General features: G+C 41.7%; 1 protein-coding gene across 1 annotated transcript in view; it reads right to left on the bottom strand.

Annotated features, from left to right (window-relative positions):
- ADARB2 (adenosine deaminase RNA specific B2 (inactive)) overlaps nt 1–17,405 on the bottom strand; it is a 910,273-nt gene that overhangs the window by 325,019 nt on the left and 567,849 nt on the right. Inside the window, exon 4 of the mRNA XM_073629898.1 lies at nt 7,535–8,439. Within this exon, the coding sequence (XP_073485999.1) occupies nt 7,535–8,439 (905 nt within the window). The remainder of the gene's footprint in view (nt 1–7,534; nt 8,440–17,405) is intronic.

Genomic DNA, 17,405 nt, shown 5'->3' with positions numbered 1-17,405 from the left:
AGCACAAATATATCATGTAACATAAAATAGATACTGTACTGTGCAAAAGTTTCAGGAAGGTTTGAGGAAATGCTGTACGAATGCTTTCAAAACATATATATATTTTAATCTATTATTTTTATCAATGCAAGGTGAGCGAACAGAAGAAAGCTCTACATTAAATCAATATTTGATGTGACTACCTTGTGATTACCCCTTAGCTTCAAACCAGCATCAATTCTTCTAGGTAAAAGTTTGGTCACATCGATTTGGTTTAGATTCCTCCTTTGTTCATTTACTTTCTATTATGTTAATTGATAAAAATAAACTATTAAAACTTCTATTCCTGAAAGCATGTATTTATTAATTTACAGCATTTATTCGCACCTGTCTAAAACTTTTGCACAGCAGTGTATATATATATATATATATATATATATATATATATATATATATATATATATATATATAAATATACACATTTTCTTACCCTCAAATTTACACACACACACACACACACACACATATATATATATATATATATATATATATTTTTTTTTTTTTCCCCCTTAAATTTACATATATATATATTCAATTGGGGAACTGCAGCACGTTGTGTGGAACAGAGATTGCATCAACCAGTCTGGCGAGTGCAGTAGTAGAAAGTTTTTTAATCCAAGGACTTTCTTACACGGCAATTGAACCTTGGGAGGCAATGTCCAAAACTGTAGTTTTAATGTCCCAGTTCACTGTGTCATCTAAGGAAATCTTTGGAATAAGAAACTTTTTACTACTGCACTTCACTCTTGGTCCTCATTTGATCTAGAATAGAGTTTATACAGTATTTCACAAAAGTGAGTACACCCCTCGCAATTTTGTAAATATTTTATTCTATCTTTTCATGTGACAACACTGAAAAAAAATCACACTTTGCTACAATGTAAAGTAGTGAGTGTACAGCTTGCATAACAGTGTACATTTGCTATCCCCTCAAAATAACTCAACACACAGCCATTATTGTCTAAACCGCTGGCAACAAAAGTGAGTACACCCCTAAGTGAAAATGTCCAAATTGGGCCCAATTAGTCATTTTCCCTCCCCCGTGTCATGTGACTCGTTAGTGTTACAAGGTCTCAGGTGTGAATGGGGAGCAGGCGTGTTAAAGCTGGTGTTATCGCTCTCACTCTCTTATACTGGTCACTGGCACCAGTTCAACATGGCACCTCATGGCAAAGAACTCTCTGAGGATCTGAAAAAAAGGATTGTTGCTCTACATAAAGAGGGCCTAGGCTATAAGAAGATTGCCAAGACCCTGAAACTGAGGTGAAGGACGGTGTCCAAAACCATACAGCGGTTTAACAGGACAGGTTCCACTCAGAACAGGCCTCGCCCTGGTCGACCAAAGAAGTTGATTGCACGTACTCAGCGTTGTATCCAAAGGTTGTCTTTGGGAAATAAACATATGAGTGCTGCCAGCATTTCTGCAAAGGTTGAAGGGGTGGGGGGTCAGTGCACAGACCATACACCACACACTGCATCAAATCGGTCTGCATGGCTGTCGTCCCAGAAGGAAGCCTCCAAGATGACCACTGCCTGTCTAAAGAAGCTGAGGGTAAAGGTGATGGACTGGCCAAGCATGTCTTCAGACCTAAACCCTATTGAGCAACTGTGGGGCATCCTCAGATTGAAGGTGGAGGAGCACAAGGTCTGTAACATCCACCAGCTCCGTGATGTCGTCATGGAGGAGTGGAAGAGGACTCCAGTGGCAACCTGTGAAGCTCTGGTGAACTCCATGCCCAAGAGGGTTAAGGCAGTGCCGGAAAATAATGGTGGCCACACAAAATATTGACACTTTAGGCCCAATTTGGATATTTTTCACTTAGGGGTGTACTCACTTTTGTTGCCAGTGGCTTAGACATTAATGGCTGTGTGTTTAATCATTTTGAGGGGACAAATGTACACTGTTATACAAGCTGTACACTCATTACTTTACATTGTAGAAAAGTGTCATTTCTTCAGTGTTGTCACATGAAAATATATAATAAAATATTTACAAAAATGTGAGGGGTGTACTCACTTTTGTGAGATACTGTATATAAATACATAAGTGTCATTTTCAGGTGAATATTTCAGGCTGTGTGCTTGTATACTGTGAGCTCTTGACCTCACTTTCTCCACATTCCAAATATAAAAAAGAATCTATGTATTTTAGCAATAGTATATACATACACATAGGGCAGTTGCCTCCAAACTGTGGCCCGGGAACCAGATGTGGCCCTTTGCTTGCTTTTATCCAGCCCTTAGGGCATTATTCCCCCACCATCAGCAACAGTGGGGCATAGTTCCTCCTACTCACACCAATGACGGGACACTATAACTCCCACTGACACCAATGACGGGACACTATAACTCCCACTGCCACCAACGATAGGACACTTACCTTCCTATTTACTCACCAATGATGGGGCACTATATCTTCTACTGATACCAATGATGGGCCACTATTCCTCCCACTGACAATAAATGATGGGGCATTGTTTACTCGCACTGACACCAATACATTTTCTTCTGCCACTGACCACCCCCCCCCCCCCAAAGTTTTAAAGACAGTAAACGAAGGACAGTTTTGTTTGTTTGTAAAGTTTGAAGACCCTGGGCATAGGGCAACCATATTGGGAGTATCTCCCCTTTCTCAAGCCCACAGGTGGGGCACCTAAAATAGTTGTCCAGCACATTATTATATACTGTTGCTAAAATAAATAGACACAGAAAGTTTTACTGAAAGAGAACCTTGAAATTATAAATGATTACAGTTTAATTAACAGAAGAGAACAGATTCTTATACTTTTCGTAACACATTTTGGCTTACCCAATTACTATTTATTTCTTCGCTAAGTGATGGAAATAAGATGCTTTGTGGAAAACAACTTAGTTGTGAATTCATTAATACCTACTGTATTTTTAGCAACATAAATAAACAATAAAATTAACCTACAATCAGAAAAAATTAACATGCCAAGTGCAACTTTTCAATTAAAATCTGGTTGGTATTTGTTGCTTCATTTTGCGCATTTTAATTGCCATGTCAATGTTCAGTATAAACTCTGTGTATTTATAGTATGTTAAGTACTTGTGTAATACTGTATCTATATTCACCTATGTGCTAAAATCTGTATGAAGTACAGAACCCAGCATAGATGTCACCTGCATTAATGAAGATGTTTACATGCTCACATGGGTAATGCCTGTACATTTGCTTGCTATTCTTTGAAATTAATTAAGATGGTTCCATTAGCTGAGCATCAAAGACAAAGTAAGAATGTTTAAATTCCCAGTTATTTACACCTTGTCAGATAGGTGGAAATGAATTTCTGCATAGAACTGGATATGTATAAAAATGTGTTACCATTCAGTTTTAATAGCATCTCTGCCAATGTTTTGGTGTAAAGCTTCCTATAATCCAAATCAGAGAGCCCCAAGTCTTGATCCAACCCAGATTATGGCTCTTCCCACCCCATTTTTTTTAATCTCTCGCCCTTTCTATACCTATTTTTACTTGTCATTGTTTCTTCTTTGACTGTCTTTGTTAAAACTGTGAATGTTACAGATAATATTTTCCGAAGATATTGTTACATCACATGCTCAATATACCTTTGTAAAAGTTAAAGAATGTATATAGAAAAGCGAGCATGGACTTCCTAACAACAAAACTGATATTAGTAGCCATCATCCAGTGTATTCAGAGCGTGCTAACAAACGTCAAAGGGCCGCCTTTGCCCGTCTTTTTTTTTTTACTCAATCTCATATCCAAATAAGGGGCTTATTTCACTTATGCACCTTGACCAATTTTACAGCTACAAAGCTTTACATTATGGTCTTGAAATCATTTGTTTCCATATATATGATCCAGGAGGTCCACCTTAAAGAGGAACTGCAGTCTGCTCACATCATTTGTAATAAAAACATATTTGCCATTTTGAAGCTTCCCTCCAACCACTTTGCATATTATTTTATAAATACTGTGATTCTGTACTTGCCAAATATGCTGCAGAAATCTCCCTCCACTGAGTCTGGTTGCATCCATTTAACTCTGGGCACCTGAAGCTGCTGCCTGTTCACTTCCTAGATTTACACAGAGGCACAGCTCCAGCTCTGCAGCTCTCATTGGCCCTATTATGACTCATCCCCCCTCCCTTTCTGGCAAACTCTCATAAGAGCTGTGCATGATGTCATAAGCCTAGGCTTTTTGCCAGACAAGAAACAAGAAGTGGGCTGTATACGGTATTACACTTGTTCTGGGTGAGCGACAGAATTGAAAGTGAAGCATCAACATGACCACCAGAGAACCGTGTCTATGAAATACTTTGTCTGTCATATACTTTAAAGCTGAACTCCTTGCACATTTTTTAATTTTTCCCCCGCACTTCATGGGTTAACTTCTCTTTTTTTTCTAGGGGAGAGGAGAGCGGAGATATACCCACCTTATACTCTAATCCACCAGACACAAGACCGGTCCCGGTGGCTCCTGCCCCCCTGTGGTCTAGCAGTCTTGTGTGATGAACTGTTCCTGACATCATCACACACATAGGGGTTGATTTACTAAAGGCAAAAAGATTGTGCACTTTGCGAAGTGCAGTTGCTCCAGAGCTTAGTAAATGAGGTAAAGCTTCACTCTGCAAAAAGTACCCAATCACATGCAAGGAAAATAAAACTGCTTTTTTGATTTTGGATGATGGAAGTCAGCAGAGCTTCTGCTCATTTACTAAGCTCTGAAACAACTGCACTTTGGAAAGTGCACAGTCTATTTGCCTTTAGTAAATCAACCCCATAGACAGGCTCTGGACATGAGAACATCAGGAACAGTCCACCACTGTATCGCAGGGGAGAGCCATTTGACGCTGGAGCAGAGGATCAGGTGAGTATAAGCTTTCTGATCACCCCTGGACAAAACAAACAGTTGACCTATGAAGTGTGGGCACAGCCCCACTGCATTGGAGAACTTTATTTTTTGTCCAGAGTTGGGCTTTAACTGTCTGCAGATAACGACTACCATTTGCAAAGCCTATTATCTCACTGTGCTTATCAAAGATGAAATTTGGATCATTAATATATACAGAATGTAGCCAAATCTCACTTTTTCCACATTCCCCCCTCTAATATTAACACTGATCTTTTTTTGTATTTTCTGCTACAATCTTTTTTGTACTTTTTGCCACAATCTTTTTTCATTGTCCTTGTACAATTTTTTTCAGTGTTTACTATTGTTATACTACTATTGTCACAACAGCTTCAGGTGATAAGCTGCATACAAATGAAAAACTCTGCACTCTACACATGCTTTAAATGTTGCACTGTGAATGCTGTGCTATACATTACTTTCCCTACTCCACTGTACGCTATGTTATATATTGTTACCACTAGGGATTTTTCTAAGAATATAGAATTGTATCACATAAATTCATAAATTGGGCTAGCAGGAATTAAAATGAAAAAGCCTGAGGTTAAAGTGGAACCCATTTTTTATGTTCTGCTCTCCTTCCTCCTTCCCCAAACTTCTGGCACATTATCAAAGAAATTTTTTTTTCTTTAAAGTGATATTAAAGTCTTGTTTTTTTCTGCTTAAAAATAACAAACATGTCATACTTATCTGCCCTGTTGCAGGGGTTTTGCACAGAGCAGCCAGGATCTTGATCCTTTGCCGGCACTCCTGGCCCCTCCCTCCTGCTATGGGGGCACCTGAGCTGAGCCGCTACTCTGTGTGTCCATTCAGACATGGAGCTGCGGTTCGGCCCTGCCTCTCTCTCTCTCCTCATTGGCTCAATGACTTTGATTGACAGCAGCGGGAGCCAATGGCGCTCAATGCTGTGTCAGGCAATGAGGAGGCAGAGTCTCTGGACTTCATGGCTCTCGTGCAACATTGCTGGATCGAGATGGACTCAGGTAAGTATTAGGGGGGCTGCTGTTCACTGAAAGTTTTTTATCTTAATGCATAAATTGCTTTAAGATACAAAACCTTCTGCCTTTAGAACCACTTTAAAGATTAAAACTTTTTCCATTTTTTTTTCTTGCACTGTTCCCTTGCGCATGCACATACACACTATAAAAACTAGCAGAGACCTCCCGCAACATGTATGCGAATGCGCAGCATCTCTCAGATTACATGCCATGTGGACAATCGCTGCAGGGCTCTCTGCCGGAAAACAGTCAGAGACCAGCGGCATGTGTGCACATGCATTGGGATCTGGTGCAAGCACAGATACGGCACTGGCATCTCTGCCAGGTCCCATAGTGTGTCTGTGCATGCGTCAGATCCAAATTAAAGATGGAGGCACTGAAAAAGAGGGGTGAACAGAGAGCTTTTGTTTTAGCAAGACAATGCTGGACTCCAATGTCTAGTAATTATTTTTTTTAGACTGAATTCACACTGACTTGCAGTAAAATACAGGGAAAATGGATGTACATGTTCATCCATTTTATGTGCGTTTTACATGCACTTTACATGTGTTGACCTGCATTGCATTAAAATGCTTACATGATGCATTTTAACGCAACACAACTCAACAGGACAACAAAGCATTGTAGTGTGAACAGGTCACATAAAAATACAATTGTTTTTTAGGTGTCCTTGCATTGACTTGCGCTAAAAACACAGATCAATGCACTAGTGTAAATTAGGCCAAGACAGGTACAGGTTTAAGGGCCAATTCACACTGCAAAGCAGAGCGACAAGAGCAATTCACCACTCTGGCCGCTTTGTGTTGCCGGCTATGCTAGAGGGGAGTGTGGTGCACAATTCATCGCACTACTCCCTTTTTATTCTGTATGAGCTTTATTTGACGTTTACAAAACGTACACTTTATTCACTGCCAAGTCTTGCAGTGCGCTGCACTGTGCTACTTGACATCGCTGTGTGGTTTGGGCCAGTGCGTTGCTAAAAAATGCAGCATGTCTGCATTTTATTGCAGTGCAGCGCTAGGCTGCATCGCAGTGTAGATGGGGCACATAGGAAACAATTGTTTCCTGTGTGTCCCTGTGGTGACAGAAGTTTTATCATGTGGTAATATGTCTGTCACCACACATAGGGGTTATTTACGAAAGGCAAATCCACGTTGCACTATTAGTGACTGCAAGTGCACTTGGAAGTGCAGTCGCTGTAAATCTGAGGGGTAGATCTGAAATGAGGGGAAGCTCTGCTGATTTTATCATCCAATCATGTGCAAGCAAAAATGCTGTTTTTTATTTTCCTTGCATGTCCCCCTCGGATCTACAGCGACTGCACTTCCAAATGCGCTTGCAGTCACTTGTAGTGCAAAGTGGATTTGCCTTTAGTAAATAACCCCCTCAGTGTAAATTGACCCTAAGAGATTTTTTTTTTAGTTGGGGGGGGGGGGGGTTAACAGAATATATTTCCTCTTTAAGGTATTTATCTATAAAAATGTATCTCCACATGGAAAACAAATATGATCCATTCTCTTCTATTTTCTTGGCTGTAAATGTAGGATGACACTTTAAAAAACACATTCCTATTTACTGCTGTTAAATTATGACCACTTACCTGTGGCAAATGGTTACACTTGCTCCTATTGGGAATGTGACCAGCCAGCTGAATATTAAAGAGGGCCTGTAAGGCGGCCTGTGCTGCTTGGGCCTTGGCCAGTTTCTTACTCCGTCCTGAACCTTCAAATGTCCTCCCATCAACCCTCATCGCCATCACAAACCGCTTGATGTGCTGCTTCTCCACAGTCTCTGAAAGGCAGATGTACCTCAGTCCAGGTCTCAGTTCATTTAACATCACCACTGGGTTCTTCTCACTCTCAGCTGGGGATGCCATCTTGTGCTTGTTTTGTTTAGTATGGCCCATTAAGTCCAACGTGTGACAGACTAATCTCCCATGTCGATATGCACTGGAAAGCAATTCGTTATTAACCGGGCTGTACGAGGCGAAGTGCTCACTGTGTGCCGTTGGCTCGAACTCTTTGAACAGAGTGTCTGGGAAGTCTGCCTGGTCAGATGTGAAGTCAGTGGAGGGGTTGATGCAGTTCCCCATCGCAAAGTGAGCCTGACAAGCATTTGGAAACTGTACAAATGATTTCAGAGCCAGCTCGGCTGCCCTCATTTTAGCTTTCTTCTTCGTAGGTCCACTGCCCTCGAATGTGAGCCCGTTGACTTCAACCGCCACAGAAAACACAGGGGCATGGACTGGACCAGTTTGAGAAACTATTCTGTATTGCAAATCAGGTTTAAGCTCATGGAGCTGAACAAGGGCGTTTTTGGGAGTTACTGACCATGAAAGTTTCTTTAGAATAATCTGCAGCTTGCAAAAATGGCCGCCGTTTCCTTCCTCCAGAGGCCGCTTTCGTTTAAGGCTGGCTGGCCCGACTTTTGGTCTGTCGCCGGATAAAGCCACATCCTCTCTGTTGCCAACATTGCGATTTTCTTTTACTTCCGTGCTGCTTGTACCTAGGCAACCAGAGAAAATATATGAATGCTGTTATATTGTACCTGCAAACCTAACTAGTAACATACAACCTATCGTGTATTTTTGAAAAACTTTCTATTGAAAAAAAATTCTAGTCAATAAACACACAGACGGAATACATACTGTATATGAGAGATGTTTTACCTGACAAAGTTTTTGTATTTCTGTCCAATCCTGAAATTGAACAAAGCCATTTCATAACCTTGGGGATACTAGTTCCAGTTACAGTAGGAAAAATGGGGGAGATAACTGCGCTACGGTGAATACATAAACAGTAGCAATTACAGCTGCGATTCATCTATGTAACACAAACACGGTGTAATTAAATAAGAAAAAAGAAAGGTTGAATCGCGCTAGAACGGATTGGTGATCATACACACTATCACCAAACCAATTGATTAGAACTGAGTGGAGAGTTTCCCTTTAAGTGCATTCATAATGAAATCCAAAACACGTATCGAATTAATAATCAATCAAAAGTAAAAAATAATAATAATAAAAGGTTCAAAGTAATAAATAAGAGTCCATATACAAAAAATGGATCACCCAAGTGAAACTCAAAAAGGTTCAGAAAAAACATGGATTCTTGTGCTTGTTCCACCACCGTAAAATAAGACTGACCGCTTACCAGAAACTCATGATCCCCCGTTACAGAGGATCAGAGAGAGCTGTTTATCAATACTGATTCGAACCATGACCAATGGATCAGAGGCCTTACACCGAGATGAGACATCAAAGACTTTGAGATCAGGCTAGCGATGTTCACACTGACAGGTACTCAGACATCAGCCCACTGGCAAATGAACAGCACCTCCTCTTTGCTAAAGAGGGACCTCACCATGTCAACCTAGATGGAGATCCTGACCAGCACAGGAACTTCCAGGTTACAATATTCACTCTAGAGAGATTTACTTCCTGTTGTGATCCCAGGACAGGAAGTGGGGGAATTCTCCCCAGCAGGGACCAAAACAAAGCCTGAGATGGGTTTTAACCATTTCCAACTCAATGCAAAACAAATAAGAAACACTTTGGCTTTAGATATACTGTATTTTAATTTAGGAGGTTGTGTCTATACTCTATAGCCATATTTTTGTTTTTGTTTTGGATGGAATAAGAAAATTTAGAACAATGTCTGGTTTTACTGCTGTCCGGAGCATGGAAATTTCCCCCTCACTTGTTACCCTCATAAGATGTGAGGGTAAAACTGTAACAGGGAAACAGAAAACAATAAAACGGTGACAGAGGTTCTATTATTTCCCTACTTCCCCTACTTTATACCCTCTTCCCCATCTTTTTCTCTTTTGAAACTTTTTTTTATTAAAAATCAGCAGCTACAATATTTTTTTTCCAAACAGGGTGAAGAACCTCCTTAACCTACTTTCTGCTAGCCACTGTGCTGCCACATATATGCATACAGCAGGTGCCACTATTTTGTGCTGAGCGACCACTTACTTGGCAGACCTAGCACTGGCACTTGGCTGCACTGTCACCAACAGTTCATAGTCAGCTTCAAATCAGCAGCCAGTAGAATAGACTTCAGAACACATGATCACTGTGCCAGCCAATCACAATAATCACATGATTGGGAAGCCCAGGGAATGTCTCTGGCATTAAGAAAACCCTGTAAAGCAGCAGTGGGAGCTGGAAGTAAGGGATTTCCTATAAAAATGCATTTTTACTTCCATCTGTGCTGCTATTTGTGCTTTTTATCAGGCAAGATGGTAGTAAAACCATGGCAGCATTTCTAACAGCGGCGGCTGGTCCATAAGGGGCGCTCCTAATCTCCGTGCGCCGGCCCCTAATCTCCATGCGGGCCCCAGACACATAGATTTCTATGAGCTTTTTTTTTTTTTTTGAAGCACATGATTAGAGCACTGCGCCCGAGCCCACCCACTTTTGGCATTAGCGAATCAACATTCTTCCTGCTTCTCCTCCTGGCCAATCAGGACAGGAAGCGGGTCTAAAGACTGGATTGGCTGAAAGGAGAAGCCGCCCAAGCCGCCTGTGACCTGAATGTGGTAAGTGCGGACCTGGGGAGGGGGTTCTTTGCTGCCCCCCCTCCTAATTTTACTTAAACCACCTTAAAGCGGAGTTCCACCCAAAACTGGAACTTCCGCTCGTCTGATTCCTCCCCCTCCGGTGCCACAATTGGCACCTTTCAGGGGGGTGCAGATACCTGTCTACTACAGGTATCGCAGGAGTCACGCCCCCCCCCCCCCCCGCTGTCTCCTGGGAAACACACAGGTCCCAGGGGACCACTTAAGACGCGCAGCATGACTCATGCGCAATAGGGAACCGGGAAGTGAAGTCGCAAAGCTTCACTTCCTGATTCCCTCACAGAGAATGGTGGCGGCAGCAGCCGAGAGCCAAGCGATTGATTGTCTTCGGCTTCCGACATCGCTGGACTCCAGGACAGGTAATTGTCCATTTATTAAAAGTTAGAAGCTGCAGTATTTGTAGCTGCTGGCTTTTAATCATTTTTTTTTAGGTGGACTCCCTCTTTAATAACATGCCATTGAAAAAAAATGGGTTGGTGGATGCAGTTTTTAGAGCATCATTTTTAAATGTTGCTGCAGAAAATGCACCACTATTTCCAGTGCAGCCTTCAAATGACTATGATATAGCTGTCATTGGATAGCACAGGTCACAATTAAAATGAACCAACCACAGCAATCACAAGTGTGAACATAAAAGAATAAACTCAACCTTGCCCTTCTACCTCTGCTGCTGCTGATTTCTCTTTTGTAAGTAACACTGTTCCCACTGACCACCAATTAAATATGAACACCTGACCACAAAGAGGGCACACTGAAGAGCAAGGGGACCCACAGAGCAACCAGGGGGCATATTGACAATAAAAGGGGCATACTGACCACCAATGTTATGGGACAAAAACACACCACTGACCACCAACAGTTATGTGGCACTCACCACCGGTCAACAACATTTAAAGTGGCACTCACCACCAACCACCACCATAAGGCACACTAATGCCGCGTACACACGATCACACATTCCGACAACAAAATCCATGTTTTTTTTACCAACGGATGTTGGCTCAAACTTGTCTTGCATACACACGGTCACACAAATCTTGTCGGAAATTCCAGTCGTCAAGAACGCGGTGACATACAACACGTACGACAAGCCGAGAAAATTGAAGTTCAATAGCCAATGCGGCTCTTCTGCTTGATTCCGAGCATGCGTGGTATTTTGTGCATCGGAATTGTGTACACGTGATCGGAATTTCCGACAACGGATTTTGTTGTCGGAAAATTTGAGATCCAGATCTCAAATTTTGTTTGTCGGAAATTCCGAAGAAAAATGTTCAATGGAGCTTACACACGGACGTAATTTCCGACAACAAGCTCCCTTCGAACATTTCCCGTCAGAAAATCCGACTGTGTGTACGCGGCATTTGCAGTGTCCTGGTATTTTAGGGCTTTTTGTCCTTTTTTGTTTTTATAGTAAAAAAATAAAAATTGGTGGCTACTAACTACCACCCAGAAAAAGCTCTCAAAAAAATTATATAAATTGTATTCGGGTACAGTGTTGCATGACCGAGTAATTGTCAGTCAAACTATTACAGCATTGAAAAACTGAAAAATGGCCTGGCAATGAAGGTATATACAGGCTAGTACTCAAGTGGTTAAGGTTCTTGTATTTAAGTGGCCAAAGTAAATATACTGCACATTAGAATAATAATGCAATGGGCATATGAAAACACATTGGAGCTTTTACATTAGCCTGGAATCAGGGTTGCCAACCTACCAGATTGAAATTTACTGACACGACACCCAAAATTTACAAAATGACAGTTTTAAGTGCAAATTTCAGTATTTAGACTACGAACAAGTACAATATGCAATTAGCAATGTGATATGAGGTGGACATTAAGGCAAAAAGCATCTTTCATATTTTATTTTTGAATTAGTAAGTAAGTAGCTCAGGGACAGGACAAGAAATTAGAATGGGCAGGCACACGCATGAAATTGACTCTCACAGTGACACTGACAGCAGCACAGATGATGACGACACCTCACTGACATGTCCCCTCCTGAGTCACAGTGATATTCTTTCTCCATGCCAGGTGGTCTCTTTGGTCCACTCCAGTCCAAACAGCACTGACAGTCCCTCTCCCGGCTTACCTTGCTCCCGTATGGCAGACCCGTACACGAAGCTCCGGCCGCTCCCCTCGGCCTCCTTGCATCACACGATATGCTCAGGCACTGTCTCCACCAGACCGCCCCCCCACCGGCGCCGCCCAAACACTGTAGCATGCACTTGGATGGTCTCGGCTGGCTCCGAACCAGAACAGTGCTGAGCCGAGCACCACAACCATATTTTTACCTGGCAATCCTTTCCTTTTACTGGCATTTACTGGCAGGAGAAAAATCCCTGTTTTTTACTGGCTGCCAGTAAAAATACTAGCGCTTGGCAACACTGCCTGGAATACAGCCTGAGAGGTAGATTACACTTTTCTTAAAGTGTAATGATTAATACTTGCTTTTAACAAGAAGTCCCCTTTGTCTTCATCTGATTTAATGTGTGATTTAAAAAAAGTGTCACATTATGTCTCATTTTCAAAGCTTTATGTGATAAAATTACAATGAATTAATAGACAAACTGTTACAGTATTATAATAATGTATAATACAATATTTCACTTTAGGATCGCAGTATGAAAATAAAAATAAGATAAGGCAGGGCCTATGCAGTGTTAGGATTATCTGTTATATTCTTTAGATATTAATATCCCTTCTACCTTAAAGTGGAAGTACTGTACATGCTGATAAAAAATATCAGTTAATGTAGTTTTGTAGTCAATAAAAATTATTAAATGTATTTTCAATCTTCAATAGTCTGAATTTGCATGCTCTAAGGTTTCTGAGGTTTTCCAGTCAACAGTACTTGACTGGGAGAGGAATGGCCAGCGTGAAGAGCCAGTACATATGTGCCCATAAGAGAAAAGAGCATGGTGGGCGGCTCCTTAATTGTCCATGTCTATGCAATGAACATGGTGGTGGACCTGTATGTGTAGTGAACCTGGCTGAGGACTTGTCTATCCAGTGGACCTGGCTCTGAACCAGTCTATCCAGTGGACCTGGCTCTGAACCAGTCTATCCAGTGGACCTGGCTCTGAACCAGTCTATTCAGTGCACCTGGCTTTGTGGACCTGTCTATACAGTGGACCTGGCTGTGAACCTGTCTGTGCAGTGGACCGGGCTGTGTGGACCTGTCTATCCAGTGGACCTGGCTGTGAACCTGTCTGTGCAGTGGACCGGGCTGTGTGGACCTGTCTATACAGTGGACCTGGCTGTGAACCTGTCTGTGCAATGAACCTGCATGTGGACCTATATTTTTAGTGGACCTGGCTATGGATCTGTCTATGCAGTGAACCTGACTGTGGACCTGTCTGTCCAGTGGGACTGGCTGTGTGGACCTGTCTATGTCGTGGACCTGGCTGTGAACAATGCAGTGTACCTGATTTTGTCAGATGAAGTCACACAATTTCAAAGCTGCATGTGAACGAGGGCTTAAAGATGCATTTTGTAATGCAGTTTGAGCTTTTGGTACCCCTGTTTGAAAGATTAACCATAACCTCTTGAGATGTCACTGGAACAGATTTCAACAGGGACACAGCAACAAAAAGCATTTGTAGAACCTCTGTCAGAGTTTTGTTGCTGCTTGTGTCCATGTGAGATTACCCTTACTTCCTGTGTAGTCATGGGCTAGGAGGTATGGGAAAATCCAGCGGAGACACACAACACACAATACCAATTTTTTTTTTTTAAAAAAAAGCTTAAAAACCATGCTGGCTAAAGTTCCAATCGAATATTAATGCAAACACTGACAAAATTGACAGAAACACCCAGGGGCGGCCGTTCCATTAAGTGTGCATGGGCGCCGCCCCCCCCGTCCATCGCCGCCCCCTTTCAGGACAGCGGCACATGGAATCGAATGCGCGGGGGGGCTGTTTTTTTGAAGCACCGATTAGAGCCAGAGGCTCTAATAGGCTTCAATATAGGGTGGGCTCGGGTCACAGAGAGTGCGCTCCAATCCCACCCAGGTGTGTAACAACAGCAAATGAACATTCGCTGTTGTAACACTGATCCTCCTCCCAGCCAATCAGGAAAACGGTTTTGATACTGGTCACCCGATTGGTTGAAAGGGCCGGCGATCCTATTGGATGCCTAGGAGGAGGAGGGAAGAAATTGGAAGCCGCCATGGAGGAGAGGAAATGGATTCACTGCACCCCACTGCCTGCTGCCTGCCATTGCCGCTGCCGATGGGGTAAGTGCAAACAGCGGGGGATGGGTGCCGCTCGGAGGGGGGGTTTGATGGGTGGTTGTTTGCTGCCCCCCCCCAAAAAAACCTTACCTACCACTGGAAATACCTTCCTTTATCCAGGCTGTAGATTGCTGCATGTGCAAGTGGTCCTTTGTTGACATGTTTATTTCAAATAATTTATAACCGTAACTCCACTTTTGTGGAGAAAAAAACATTCCCCTCTGGGTGATCTATGGATATTGCAAGGATTTTAACAAACTTTATTGCAGATTCCTACCTTTTGTCATTCTGAAGAAATAGCTGTTTTATCTGTGTCCATGTGCCGAGTGAATGTGAATGGGTGTGTCTTCAATCAGCCGTTAAACTTGCAGGGCTCTAATGAGGAAATTGCCAAGGTCTGCATCCCTTTAGATGTGATTAAACTTTGGGAGTATCTCACGAACTAAATTTAATTTTTGTTGCAGGGGATGCCAAAAATCTGACTTGTATCTTAGTGCAAATTTGTAGGAAAATCAATGAGCCAATCACATACGTGGGAAATAACATTTTCAGGGGGCATTCTGTACACCACCTGTGTACAGAACACCTCCAGGTAGCCATATTGCATTGCATTTTACAGAAAATTACACTGCAGATTGAAGAGGTAAAATCATTTTAACAACATTCTATTACAATATGACTTTAGTCACAATTGTATACACTATATCATTTTTTTATTTGTTAATTTTTTTTCCCTCCCACAGTGGAGTTACCGTTTAGAGTCGACATAAACACCAATTGAACAATATTTAGTTTGCTACACTGTTATGCCCCGTACACACGGTCGGACATTGATCGGACATTCCGACAACAAAATCCTAGGATTTTTTCTGACGGATGTTGGCTCAAACTTGTCTTGCATACACACGGTCACACAAAGTTGTCGGAAAATCCGATCGTTCTAAACGCAGTGACGTAAAACACGTACGTCGGGACTATAAACGGGGCAGTAGCCAATAGCTTTCGTCTCTTAATTTATTCTGAGCATGCGTGGCACTTTGTGCGTCGGATTTGTGTACACGCGATTGGAATTTCCAACAACGGATTTTGTTGTCGGAAAATTTTATAGCCTGCTCTCAAACTTTGTGTGTCGGAAATTCCGATGGAAAATGTGTGATGGAGCCTACACACGGTCGGAATTTCCCACAACAAGGTCCTATCACACATTTTCCGTCGGAAAATCCCACCGTGTGTACAGGGCTTTATTCTAAACAATTATTGTTTTTTAAATAAAATACTTTTTTTCCAACACTTTTTCATCCTTTGTTACATCTCAGTGATGCTGATCTCATGCAGCCTCTTTACGGCAACTTCCCATCCTCATGCACTCCAGCAGTGGCTGTTTGCCATTTATCAGGGTGGGTTTCCTGATAGTACCAATAGTGAACCATACCTGCATAAAGTGTGTTGATAAGGCCACTTTAGGACTTCTTTGGGTGCCCATGTGACAATGCAAGAGAACAACTGGGAGAAAGAGTGTTATCATCCAAAAAAAGGAAGAACCTGAACAAGGACCTTCATGGCAGGATCCCTGGGAATTATTTTAATGTAAGCTGCAGATTTAAAAATCTTGAAAACCTCTTTTGGAGAGGGACAGATGAATATTTTCTTCATTGAAAATATTATTCATTGATACAGTATCTCACAAAAAAGGGTACACCCCTCATATTTTTATAAATATTTTATTATATTTTTTCATGTGACAACAATGAAGAAATTGTGAAACAAAATATAATCAGCGCAATATTCTAACTAAACACATAAATTAATCAGTGCAACACAATATTAAACCAACCCAGTGTCAATAGCCTACCTCTAGGCTTATCGTGATTGCTGCCAACACCTCTCAGAGTGTATTCAAATGTGACTCTCAATTCAATGATAAAACAAAACTAGTGTAGCGCAACCAATGTAAACAATTAAACAATAAAACAATAATAAAAGTCCAAACAATGTGAAAAATCCACCGTAGTGCAACTCTAGGTGACAGTTCATAGAATTATTAATTCATATTATCTAGTGACTTCAGTGACCACCACCTCTATCTGGAATTCTTGCTCACCTCCAGATAATGACCCCACTACAGAGTCACACACGTCTGATATTTATGTCTTTTAGGAAGCCACGGGGAAAACTGGATCCTCCTCCTGGTGTCCTTGGACAACGTTGATCTGCTCCTGGGATCTCAGTCAATCATGTGTGACCATAAAATGACAAAGGCAAACCATAGTGCTCTCTGCTACAAATATTTATTAAAACTATACACAGGGATTAAAAATACTGACATAAGTATGTGAAAAACATGGTGTGAGGTGCCACCATTCAGGACATATTTTCCTTTTTATATCAACGTGGAGAGCTGATGATATGCATGTTTTTCACATACTTATGTCAGTATTTTTAATCCCTGTGTATAGTTTTAATAAATATTTGTAGCAGAGAGCACTATGGTTTGCCTTTGTCATTTTATGGTCACACATGATTGACTGAAATCCCAGGAGCAGATCAACGTTGTCCAAGGACACCAGGAGGAGAATCCAGTTTTCCCGTGGCTTCCTAAAAGACATAAATATCAAGCGTGTGTGTGTGTGACTCTGTAGTGGGGTCATTATCTGGAG

This window comes from Aquarana catesbeiana, linkage group LG05 (genome assembly GCF_042186555.1).
Source record: "Aquarana catesbeiana isolate 2022-GZ linkage group LG05, ASM4218655v1, whole genome shotgun sequence".
Classification (NCBI taxonomy): domain Eukaryota; kingdom Metazoa; phylum Chordata; class Amphibia; order Anura; family Ranidae; genus Aquarana; species Aquarana catesbeiana.
Note: the sequence above shows the minus strand (reverse complement) of the source record. Positions and strands in the feature narration are given on the sequence as shown.